Source organism: Crocuta crocuta, unplaced genomic scaffold (genome assembly GCF_008692635.1).
Source record: "Crocuta crocuta isolate KB4526 unplaced genomic scaffold, BGI_CrCroc_1.0 scaffold346, whole genome shotgun sequence".
Taxonomy (NCBI): domain Eukaryota; kingdom Metazoa; phylum Chordata; class Mammalia; order Carnivora; family Hyaenidae; genus Crocuta; species Crocuta crocuta.
In genome coordinates this window covers 3957307-3971039 of record NW_027527957.1, presented here as the reverse complement: position 1 = coordinate 3971039, position 13733 = coordinate 3957307, and the positions used below count along the sequence as shown (strand labels likewise).

General features: G+C 34.4%; 1 protein-coding gene across 3 annotated transcripts in view; it reads right to left on the bottom strand.

Annotated features, from left to right (window-relative positions):
* Nucleotides 1–13733, bottom strand: part of FSTL5 (follistatin like 5) — a 663363-nt gene that overhangs the window by 302285 nt on the left and 347345 nt on the right. For all 3 annotated transcript variants that reach the window (XM_077752758.1, XM_077752759.1, XM_077752760.1), the window contains exon 5: nucleotides 3157–3277. In XM_077752758.1, the coding sequence (XP_077608884.1) occupies nucleotides 3157–3277 (121 nt within the window). The remainder of the gene's footprint in view (nucleotides 1–3156; nucleotides 3278–13733) is intronic.

Sequence of the window (13733 nt, the reverse complement as noted above, 5' to 3'; positions counted from 1 at the left end):
ACATCAAGGAAGAATAATTCAAGAATTAAAAAAAAAAAAAAAAAAAAAGATTATTTTACCCTGACTAGATCTGTCATCTTCATCATTGTCTGAGATTATATATTCCTAAGGGAAAGAACACAATCATTCTAAGTTGCTTTAACTATCACAGCATTCTATACACATAGGAACTTAATACATGATTTTTGAATAGATTGCTTTTCTCACTATTGTTACACATTTTTATTCATGATACTACCTTAGTATTTTATAATACAGTGTCTTTTGAAATTATGCCACTATAAAAAGCTTGCCACTAAACTTCACAAAACCAAAGTGAGTTTAATTGTAAAGTATTATAATAGATGGAAAGAAAGAAATAGGTATATGTTTTCTATTCAAGAAGTATAAATAGTTCTTGCTAATGCAGACACAATCCATATTAGTTAATTATCTCTAAGGGATCATTGTATAGTTTGATGGCCTGTTTAAACAAGGTGCAACACTGAAAATGTGATACTTTCCACAGAGTACTAAAATATTCCATATAATTCCAGCATTACTTAGAAAAACATTATCTTCTCTATGTGCTCTAAATGACTATGTGAACATTATTTTATCATTGCTAAGGGATAGTTTTGTGATTATTCGAAAAGGAAAAAAGCTCCTAATATGATTGCTGACTGCCAACTGCTTTCATTACTTAATATCTCTTTATGACTCAGAATATTAAAAATGTAGACCTTCTGTATGATGCATAATTTTGACCTAATGGCAGAATCATTATAATATTCATTAAATTCATTGCATTTACTATACATAATTTCCGTAAAATTGTTACTTCTAAGAGTTAACCCAAAGTATATAGATTTTTTTCTATCCAATGTCAACAGTTTCGAGTATAATTTAGCTCCTTCACAGGTAACACTTTACTATTTTTCTATTGAGTGCTTTTATTGATGATACAAATTTCTGAATTGCAAAATTTTCATTATCAGAACAATATACTGATCTACCTTGCCTTCTTTAGAAACATCAAATCATATCTCAAAACGTAGTATCATTTTTTTCCCTATGATAGGTATATGAAGCGGTATTCTAGACAAGATTCATATTTACTGATATTGCCAAGGATCATTATTCAGTCTTTGCTGTACTGTCATAAAAATAATATATTATTCATACTTTATTTTTATTGTTTTGGTTTCTAGCTCCACCATTTTATCATCAACAATATTTTTAATAAAAATTCCCACAAGCACCCATTTAATTATCTTACTGATGCTTGATAAATTGCATACCATTAAAATATTTTCTGCTCTTGCTACAAATTTCAATTACTTTTACTTAGTCAAATCCATGTATCTGCATAGTATAAGGGTGAGGGATTGGAGCTGGTAGATTAGACTGATTGTTTAATAAAACAAGTTAGTAAAATAGTTTCATAGAATTCATATTTTTATAGAATTTCAGTACTGGAACAGATCTTACAGTTGAATTCATTTCTGTAAACACCCTGATATGTCATACACTTAAGTTTTTATTTATGCTCTACTTTTTGTCCAGTTTCCCATCTCCTATTGCCCAAAGTCCATATCCACTCCTCCTGGAGACTAGTTCAATTGCTACCACCTTCAAAAAGTCTTCTTATTTCCCAAACGAGATTATATTCTCAACTCACTTAACATTTTATGTAGTCCCTTCTGTGATGTTTACCTCTTTCTATCTTGCATACATATTTGTAAATCAATATATGACAATATTAATACAACATAGGTATAAAATATAAATATAATTTCTTTCTTGATAAACCATAATATCTTCTCCTTGCCACCATGAATACACAAAATAGTCCCTATTACAGAATAATGTTTAGTGGAAAACATAAAGCCTTCACAGTCTGACATGGGTTTGATTACAGACTCAGCCACTTAGTTCTTAACTTCTTTGTATTTCAGTTTCTTCCTACAAACATAGAATAATAATGCTGCTTTCTTGTTGTGTTTGAATGGTGTCTCACCTTGTTTGTGACATATTTTTAAGGGGTTACCTATTTATGGAGTCATCCTGCCCCTTGTTATCCTGTCTTTTAATTGAAAATGGAAATGCAATTTAATTATATCTGAAGAGCATACTGGTATCTTGTCTTGAAGCTTCATCACCTGCAATCACTATTCATCACCTTCATCACTATTTCACATATATCATTTCACTTTACCAAAAATTACATAAATCTAATTTAATGTTTTAATATAAAATTATCATATGACAGGAAATTTACTATCCATATTTATATGGATTTTTGGGAATTTAAGTAATTTCCCTAATATCAGACCACTGACAGATGGAAGAGGCATAATTCAAAAGAGATCTTTTTACATCAAGTACATATCCTATTTCCTGCTTTTTTTTGAAAGTAATATATAAGTGTGCATATATATAACATTGAAGATAGATAATAGCTAGCTAGCTAGCTATATAGATAGAAAGATAGAAAGAAACAAAATACTGGTTTCAGTGCTGACTTAAATCCTATTGAGCTTCGATTCTTTGGTGATTTTCAAATACCAACCAGTTAAGTTTTTCTCTTGTGATTATTTTTAAAGAATAACCTGGCATACAACTTTTTAAATCCAGATCATCTTTATAACTCCCCTTTATAAAGCATAAATGGTCAATCTTAAGAAGTCTTCAAGCAATTTAAATATACATAAATTATTCCAAAGTACCGTAACATAAATACAATCTTCCTTTCTTACACTGATTATTGTTAACATATATGCAAAATCTATCTATTAATCTACCTTGATTCCCCTATAGTGTAAAAAAAAAGTCACAGTGTAAATAATTAAACAGTGAAGTACTACTCCTTCCCCCAAACCTTAGAAACAGCACTGTGGAATTCATGTTTTCAATGAGAATCAATGAGAACTGATATTCAGGGTTATCAAATATTTCCAGCTTTTCATGTTAGAATTACTGCATCCCTTAGCTTTTACATATCTTTCAATACATTTCAGGACTTTGATTATCTTACTTACACCACTTCTCTTATTAAAAAAAAAAAAAAAAAGCAAACCAAACAGCTTGTACTCTGAGATCAGGCAAACATACTGGATTGTGTAAATAAACAGGAAAATGAATGAAGAGGAATTAGAGAATGAAGATTATACTCACGGAATGTTCTATAAAATTCTTCGAGAGCCAGGTGCTTGTCAGAGTTAAAATCATCGTATTTCAGTAGATCATACAAAGTACAATCAGAAAGATCCTTGCCAAGTTCATCCTGTTTTATCACCTGACAAGGAAATTATAACCATACAATTATAACCATCTTAACGTTTCTATGGCATAATTAATCATACATGATAATCACTTAATAGATCATTTTAAGTCTACAGTAGGGCAAAGAACTGAACCTATGAAAAATCCTGACTTTCAGCTACTGGACAATTATTTTTAACCATTCCAAAGATATAAAGTTAAAAAGTTAAGACAGGTCCTTAGAATTTAGTCCAAACTTTCTAATACAAAAATCTCACAGTAGGACCCAGAAATCTGAGCTTGACAAGGACATTTTGTATTTCACTCATTTTCTTTGCTCCATTTATACTGACTCAAGGAAATGTCTCCACATGAAAATTGCCTCCTACATCTCAGTGACCTCTGTCAAAATAAAACAGGCTCTTTCTCAACAAAATAGTGAGATCGTTTGTTCCAACTTCAAATTATTTGTGAAAAATGAAGTTAGATGTTTTGTGTGGGTTTTTTTTCTTTTTCTCTGCCCAAACTCCTCCTCAGCTGGAAGTTAAGCCATTTGGGATTGTGCATTAACTTCCTTGGTCACAAAAGAGCTATTAAGCAAATGACTGTTTCCAGGAGCCAGAGAGAATTAATGCACCAAGTGATGATGAAAATCCATCCAAGTGTGGGTGAGAAAAATCATCAAACTGTTTTTCTACTCTGTGCTCTGTCCTATGGACTGAGCGGTAGCTTTTTTATACTCTACTGATTCGACTATTGTGCCTTATATAAAAGAGCCTCCCCAAGATTTTTCAAACATTCCTATCCATCTGGGAGGCTACATATCTATGTGGATAGCTTTTCAAATTCTCCCACATACAGAGGCAGTGTTTCACATTGTTTACAGCTGTGCATTATAATTGTGTTTTTAATCTTCTTTTATGTTTTATTTATTTTGAGAGAGAGAGAGAGACAGCACACACACTCAAGTGGAGGAGGGACAGACAGGGAGAGAGAAAGAATCCCAAGTAGACTCCTCACTGTCAGCTCATAGCCTGATGCGGGGCTAGAACTCAAGAACTGTAAGATTATGATTTGAGCCAAAGTTAGTTGCTTAACCAACTCAGCCACCCAGGTGCCCCTAGTGTGTGTGTGTGTGTGTGTGTGTGTGTGTGTGTTAGAGGTGGTGCCATGTAATTAGAAAATGCAGGCTCTGAAGTCAACCAACTCCGGGTTCTGTTCTGTCAATGGCACTTAATATGGTTCTATAATTTCTGGCAAATTATTTAACTATTCCTCAGATAAGAATTGAAGATAGTAACATTTAACTCTCCTGGCTATTGTTAAGATCATATTTATACACACACACACACACACACACATACACACATAAACATGTGCACCAACACACACATACAATTAGATGTAAGACTACATATAACGCATAGTCAAAAGTAATCATTTAAAGTTAAAAATAATGGGTTTTTCAATATAATGTGCTTCTTATTCAAATAATTCACTGCAGATTTCAACACCAGCTTGCACAAGCTTGTTCACAAAGTGAATCCAGACTTTCTTTGTTATATCAATAGTAGATCAGTGATACTAATTTCAAAAGATTCTCAGATGCTATCATCCATTTTTTTTTTTTTCCAAACAACCCTTCAGGGAACACTTCTATGTTAAAAGTTCAGTTATGCCTGAGTGTGGATGAGCTGGAGAGGTAGGTCTGAAGATGGAGATTAGCATATGGGTCACTAGAGCCTCCAGCCCCCTTCTGTAGCCACCTGAGTGGCTTAGCAATGATGACACATAGACATTGCTAAATATAACTTCTATAATATACTGGAGTCTCTATTCCTTTGTAATATATTCACATTTCATTGGTTAAGTTGATGTTTGCTGCCTTGGAGGGGGAAAAAGGCAAAACATTTATCTGCTTTAATTGATCCATATAAATAGATATTGTTGAGCGCAAGTATTAAGCCCTACACTTTTGTGTAGTCCAGCTGGAGGGATTAACAAGACTACCTAATGGCTGAAGCCATCTCTCCTATAAGCCTACTGAGAAAACTAATACTGCTTTTCTATTTAGAAAGCAACAGAGCTCTCCGTCATTCTCCATCTGTTATTTGTTAGATCATGGAAAATGACTTTCCCCGGGTGGTAGTAGGGGGACAGCATATTTCATCTTACCTCACTATGCTCTTCATAAAGATCTGCAATGCTAGGATGATGGTAATTTTAAGGATGCAGTGACACCAGGGCCAGGTGTGTTCAGGTATTTTAATATAGTTTAGTAATTTTTATTCTCATACATGTTCATAAAGAGAAGGAAATGGAAAAGCCTGGAGAAAAATTGTCATCATTTTATGTCTTATATTTTCTATTTTAACAGTTGACTCAGATTAAATCATGTCTCATTAGACAAGAAGAATGAACTTCTACCTTTTTCCTGAATGCTGGCATAAGACTAGCTTGATCTTGATTTGATCTTGATCTTGTTTTGATCATGATTATACACCTTAAGCTGGATATGCTGTTTTAACAAGTGTGTCCCAGAGAAACAAATGGGTCTGGTTAGGAACTTTTCTAAACAAACAAACAAACAACACACACACAAACAAAAAAACCCTCTTCACCTATACTGGACCATGCCCATATATAGGAGAGAGGTGATTCTTCTCTTATCAACAATATTTCAAGTATACATTTTCTTCTTTTATTCCATTTTTTGGTTAATAAAGCAGCCTACTTAAAAACATACTTCCAAGTAACTTCTTCTCCCCTTTAGGGTTCCTGATGGGAGCTCTGTAGTCTGGGGTAATCCAAATAAGGAGGGTACTTTCCTAAGACCTATTAAGCAGCATGGAGAAATTGCTATAGATAACTAGAGCTTTGATAAGGTTTCACAGTCTGAAAGAAGGTATGATAGAGGGGCACCTGGGTGGCTCAGTCAGCTAAGTATCCAACTCTTGATTTTAGCTCAGGTCATGATCTCATTGTTCATGAGTTTAAGCCCCAAGGGACTCTGTGCTCAGAGTGAGGAGCCTTCATGGGACTCTCTCTCTTTTCCTCTCCTCTACCTCTAAATAAATAAATAAATAAATAAATAAATAAATAACTTAAAAAAGAAAATATTATAGAAAATAAGCAGATTTCCTTCCCAAGTCTACAGTAATACATTAAGCACTCTTAGGAACAGAAGATCCAAACTTGTAGGGTTTTCATAGTTGCTTGCATTTCTTTTGCTTATTTCTAGCATTAGTTTCCATGACTTCCCAGTCTAGACTCCTCAAAACACTCATGTTATTTCTGAACTAGAGATCATGACAGAGACAGACTCACAACTGTTATCAAAGTATCCTAGGATGAAGCTTTAGGCAAGTAGGTGACTCATAATGTTATATTTGTTATTTATTATAAAATAACGAGTATATTTCCCAAATTTACCAGTGTTTTGGTGAACTCTCTAAGGCTAAAAATAATAATTACAATAAAGTTTCTCTCTCTTTTAATGATCAAAAATCAAGTTACATGAATCTTGCGCTCCACAGAGATTAGAGTCAGTGTGACAAAATACAAGTATTAACAGAATTCATGTCATTCAGGGAACTCAGATATACAGTATTCCAGAGGGGTACATATTTAATTTCAAAGTAACAGAACTGTCAAAGTTGCATGAGGAATTATAACTCAGAGATGATTCAATGTTTTGATACTGTATTCTTTTTTTTTTTGTCCCCAAACAGAAACAAAACAAAACTTCTCTAAAGTAAACTATTCTCCTTCTTATTCTGCTTCTTTGCTTTATTCAGGTATCCATTCAACAAATCATTTTTGAATATCTACTGTGTTACAGACACTTTCCTAGACTCTGACAAGCCAACGAGATAGACAAAAACCATCCCATGTGGAATTTATATGCTAGTAGAAGGGAACAAATAAATATATAAGTAAAATATATACTATGTCAGACATTAAGTAATTTAAGGACAAATAAAACTGGAAATAAAAAAGNNTTGATGGTCTCAAGTCAGATCATGGTGATGAGGATACGGATATGATGGTATAGGAGGAAAATGAAGTAGAATCTTCCAGTTCTGTGTCTTTTTCTTTATTCTCTTTGGTGGGCATAAGGAAAATCAGCAACTGTAAACTCATGGAAAGATTAACCACTCAAAATTCCAAGAGTTCATTAGAGGATGAACTCTTCCTCATCCTTTGCAAACTATGTTTCCTGAAACTAATCATGACCATTTCACAATTACAGTGATTTAGTAGATCAGAGTTCAGTGCTCCATCATTTTAAAGAGAGTACATCACATTTGTGCAGTTGAGAAGAAGATATATTCACTCTTTACTTGGCAAATGTGTAGATTACAACAAAGCCTAAAGGTCAGGAAATAAATATACTTTGTTAGAAATGCATATCTTTAGGTATTATCTTAAGCCTCTCCCATATACTCACTATGGGTTGGCCTCTCTACTACTTAGTTCTCTGAATATCTCCTTGTTAACTTCCTTCTTCTCTCCTTCTCTCCCTTCCCCCTTCCTTTTTCTTTTTTCTTTTCAACAACCAACATATGCCAAGAAATGTGCTAGGGTTTTGGAGATACACTAGTAAATAAGATTGACATAGTCTTTGTCTTCATAGAGTTAATTTTCTAGAGAGAATGAGTGGGAACAAGTAATAAATGATTAAATAAACAAGATAATTACAGATTGTCAGCAGTGCTCTAAAAATAAACAAGGTGAAAGGACAGAGAGCAAACAACTAATGTTACAAATTATAATTGTTTAATCATATATAACTGATGCTATCTAACAACAGGTGTATTAGAAGAAAAGGATCACATTAAAATTAATTACATCTTTTAAAGTCTCTTTAGGTTTCCTAACATCCCTAACACATTAGGAAACATTAAAAAAAATCAATAGGGCCAACATGAATTCTTTTGAAAAATTCACTGAAGAGATAACATCATTCAACCCTAGTGGGAAGAAAAACTACTTTATTTTGAAGGCATCCTATATGGCTCACAGGCATTCTTTGAATATGAATGCCAAAGTTTTAAAAGCTCCTTAACATTCTAAAGGAAACATGATGTAAATGAAATGTTTAAATATTTTTTAAACAAAATTTTAATGTTCCAATTGTCTTGTGCTTATTAACAGCACTAAAAAAAAAAAAAAAAAGTATTTGAAACTAGGTACCAAGGTTTCCAGTTAGAATTGAAAGTAATGTTTCTTAATTGTAGCCCCGAGCTGCACCTATACCAACAATTAGGGGCCTTGCCTTTCTGTTAAGGGCTAATTGTGGTTATTATTATCATGAGGAAATCTTTAGCACTTGATAGGAAATTGCCAGTACTACTAACATCTACCTATTGGCCTTGCTACTACCATTCCAAGTAAAAGAACTGGTTTCTGCTGCCTTATTTTGTATACCAGAAAGTTGATGGGGTTTTAAATATTAAATAGGATTAACTACCAAGGCATTCCCTGGAAGTTCTCACTTATCTTCCTTTTCCAGCCATACAAGTGCTTTTTTGTTTATATTTAGTTTGTTCCCACTAAAATAGCTTTTTATCTATTAGACAAAACAATTCTTACCAATCTTATAGTAAATAAATATGTTGCCTAGACACCAGAACTTCTTAAAAAACCTTTAATATTATAATAGGCTTTATCAACTCAAAATAAAGATTAACTGTCCATTCCCCATGTAACAGCTCTAATACTTTTTAAAGAAAATTGATATGTACAAAGGTACAAAACATCATCACCATGTCCATCCTGATAGCTTAAAAATATCTAGTCTTATTTATTCTTGCTTTTTAATTTCGTAAATGTATTCACATATGGTAGTCATTGAGCAAATAGCTTTTTAAGTCAAATATGTATAACGTAATAATCTAAATCCTGTGAACAAGTAGCTCTTTTTATTATTTTAATAAAGAGTTGGCATGTGTGCACATTAGGGAAATATTTCATTCTAATATGCATGCCTAATGTGAATCAGCTTATTAAGATGACAGAATCTAAATGAAGAAAGAGCTAAATCAATATACTCAATACAGCTGCTTATTTAAACTCAGAATCACAAGGGAACAATTTTGCTTACTTAAATTCTACGGATGGTTATTTTATGAAACAGGGAGAGGCCAAAGAAGTAGATTTTCGAAGCTCTTAGCATTATTTCACTTTAAGAACCCCATGCTTGCTGCTGTAAACAAGGAAGCCATTAGACAGAGTTGGCTCTAATGTCCTGGTGCCTATATAAACAACCAACCCCAAATCTAAGCCTGTAAATGCCTCAACGCTTCAAACTGACAACCAATCACAAATAGACAAGGATGTGTTAAGCTACAGGCAATCAATGATACCCTTACTTTGCTCTCTCTTTTCTCTATAAAAGTCTTCCCCTACCTCCCCTCAGCAGAGTGCTTCTAACCACTTCTGGTTGGCACTGCCGGAATGAAATCAATTTTTGCTCAAATAAGCTCTCAAAATGGGGGCACCTGGGTGATTCACTGAGTTAACCCACTGACTCTTGAATTAGGTTCAGACCATGATCTCACAGTTGGTCAGCTGGAAACCAGCGACCCACTCTGTGCTGACAACATGGAGCCTGCCTGGAATTCTCCCTCTTCGGTCTCTCCCTCTCCTTTCTCTCTCTCTCTCTCTCTCTCTCTATATATATATATATATATATATGTGTGTGTGTGTGTGTGAGTGTGTGTGTGTATATGTGTATATATACATATATATACACATACATATATGAACACATACATATATATGTATATATATGTGTGTGTGTCTCAAAAATAAATACAAAAATAAACCCTTAAAAATTTAATATGTTTCGGGGCGCCTGGGTGGCTTAGTCGGTTAAGCGTCCGACTTTCACTTAGGTCATGATCTCGCGGTTCGTGGGTTCGAGCCCCACGTCGGGCTCTGTGCTGACTGCCAGCTCAGAGCCTGGAGCCTGTTTCAGTCTGTGACTCCCTCTCTCTGACCCTCCCCTGCTCACGCTGTCTCTCTCTCTCTCTCAAAAGTAAATCAAACATTAAAAAAAAAATCTTTAAAAAAAAAATTTAATATGTTTCAGAATATCTATCTTTTAACATTGCTAACAATTCAAAGGTGCCATTCCTCCAGGTGAAGTCTGCCTATGTGTACCCACACCTTACTCTAACGATCAAACATATTAGACCACAGTGCAAAACAGAGTTGTCCATTCTCCTCTAAGGGGCAATCTAGACAAATTCCTTTGTGTTTCATATCCTGGTTTACCTCTGTGGCCCTATGAAATCTAAGTTTCTCCATACTACTCTGCACATTTTCTTCTCTGACCCAATCTCTATTTCTTTCTAACTCAAACTGGTCATAATGACCTCTGGAAATCCTGCTCTCTGATCAAAAAACTCTTCACTTTCTATTTCTTATAAAAGCATGTATTCTACCCTCACTAACTTTAAGAACTTCTGGCTGCCCCTAAAGAAAATCACTTGTCTAATAATTTTAACAATTGAAAACCAATTTTTTTCTTTTATACATTCTACCTTTGCAAGGAAGATGGTCAATAAGTACATGGTTCCTTACTGGCACTTCTGGATTATTTCCTCCTCTCAAACTAAGTCTTCATTACATAGATAACAAAGATGAGAGAGATGACAGATAGATAGATAGATGATAGATAGACAGGTAGAGAGAGAGAGAGAGAGATACAGATAGACCAATCGATGATAGTTTAATAAAGAGACAGAACCTACTTTGGATCTCAGGCCATTCAGCTACATAGTTCTCTCCTACTCTCTCCCCATATTTCACAAATAAATTTAACTGCTGATTCACAGTATTTATGCCCACCTTTTTTTTTTAATGCTTATTTTTGAAAGAGACAGAGAGAGACGGAGCACAAGTGGAACAGGGGCAGAAAGAGAGGGAGACACAGAATCTGAAACAAGGTTTAGACTCTGAGCTGTCAGCACAGAGCCGAGGTGGGACTCCAACTCACAGACCACAAGATCATAATCTGAGTCAAAATTTAACGCTCAACTGGGCCACCCACACACACCCATATTTCTGCCTACCTTAACTCTTTTAATATTCCAGTGGTTTCTATATACACATAAATAAACCACCCAGAAGAGTTCTGAGCTCCTTTTGACAACAAATGATCATAAACCTTCACACTTCCAGTGACATTTTCCTACATGCCAGAATACAGAAGGAACATACTCATACCTTAGGTCCCTTCATCCTGAAATATTGATTTCAAGCATTACACATTCATGTCTGTTGTTTTAGAAATAATATGTTTTTAAAACCACAAACATGTCACTTTGAAGCTGAGTACCTGACTACACTAGTCCATATGTGTAACACTTAGAGGCGATAACAGGTTTGTGATCATCCCTTGAAATTTTTGTTTTGTTTTGTTTTCTGAAGCTTTTGCAGAAAGCTATTATTCTGAGTCCTACATTGGGGTTTGATAAGCCAATTGGAACATATTGTTAAAAGAACAATTTTCATTGAAACAGGCATTAGTAAAGCTCAAATTTCACCACACATCCAAAGAGAGCAGTGCATTTTCCCTTTGGGGGAAGATAATTTAAGAGAAGCAGGTGAGAGAGATCTAGTAATAGAGATGAACCTCAGAAATTTTCTTAGATGTGAGGAGTGGAGTTAAGATAAAACACCAAACAAGCGAGGGCCACACCTTATCAGAATGTTCCTCAGGAAAAGGCAGAACATTTGGTTTTGCACTTAGTACACAGGACTGGTTACCAGCAGATACCACTCAGTTCTACAACCTCATTATGAATGGGATCCGGGCACTATAGCATAGATTTGAGAAAAGACATAAACCACTAGAAGAAAGTAAGTTCCTATTTACCTGTTTTCAATAAAGAGAAGATACACATTTAAAGACAAAAATGCAAAAAAAAAAAATTTAAATGTGATTGAAATATTATCTTTGTCATACAGTAATTAAGACACTTACATGGGAGAGGAGACAATAATAATCTCTTTTGTTCCTAATAAAAAACCCAAGTTTGATAGATAGCCCACTTTTCTTCCATACCATTCATCTTCCTGTCATTTAGGGAAACAGAAATCCTCACCCAAGGGGTACAAGTGGACAATGCATTTGAGGAAAGAGAGAAAGAGATGGAACTTAAATGCATTCTGAGGGTGTAAAAAATAGGGTGGAAGATGGAGGCTAGGGATTTCTTCTTGTTTCAAGAACTGATGATATATTTCTCCCTGAGGGAAGAGTAGAATAGGTACTGGTTTTTAATGTTGGTGTAATATTCTATAACTTGTCATTAGTTTTTTAACGAAGATAGATGTTGGCATATGTGGAATGTGATATATTTGGTCATACAAATTTAGAGGGAGAATCTAAAATAGAACGTATTGCTTTGCATGATAAAGAATTTGGAGTCTCAGGGTAAACTGAGGTTGGGAGATAGACTTGGGCACTGTGTCTTTGGTACAGGTAATGAAAAGCACACCATGGACAGAGTACAAGGAAAGGAAAAGTGTACAAAATGCTGGATCTAAACTGAATTTCAGTTTGGATTTGTGTAATTTGTGATGTAAACATACACATATATATAGCAGAGCTCAAATAGAAGTACAAAGGGGACAACAGACATCTGGATTACAGCTAACGATCATTACCATTATTACTAATATTATGATTATTCAGTTACTATAATCTGGTATTCAAGATTTAATAATTCATGCCAGCTGTATGAGATAAATATGCAAGTACTTCAAATGCGATGGGCAAAATAAAAGCATGTTATCATTTATTTTTTTCTAAATTCTTGACATAACCAAAACTACTCTTCTATTGCAAGAACTATTTGTTTTCATTGTAAAAGTTGATATTAATTTTTGAATGTTTTATTTATTTCTGAGAGAGAGAGAGACAGCATGAGCAGGGGAGGGTCAGAGAGAGAGAGGGAGACACAGAATGTGAAGCAGGCTCCAGGCAGTGAGCTAGCTGTCAGCACAGAGCCCAATGTGGGGCTCGAACCCACGAACCATGAGATCATGACCTGAGCTGAAGTCGGACGCTAAACCAACTGAGCCACCCAGGTACCTCTAAAAGTTGGTATTAAAACTTTTGTATGTTTAATAATGTGTCTATACATTTCTGAGTTATAATGGCTGTAAACTAATGGTATTTAAATTGTTATCACTCACCATCAAAGAAGTATTAGAAAGTTGCAAAGAATGAACATAATGTAAATATTATTCAATTGCTTATTTAGTTACTAAAGTATGTGTGTCCCCTTGGTTTCCATTATTATCCATGGTATTGACATAGAAGTTAGATTTGTAACCACAGTTATAACTAACACACTGTCATTTTCTATGTGCTAGTCATGCTTCTAAGAAGCTGACACATTCTAAATGGTGTGTGTGTGTGTGTGTGTGTGTGTATGTGTGTTATCAAATTTATGCAGTAGGTACTACTATCATTG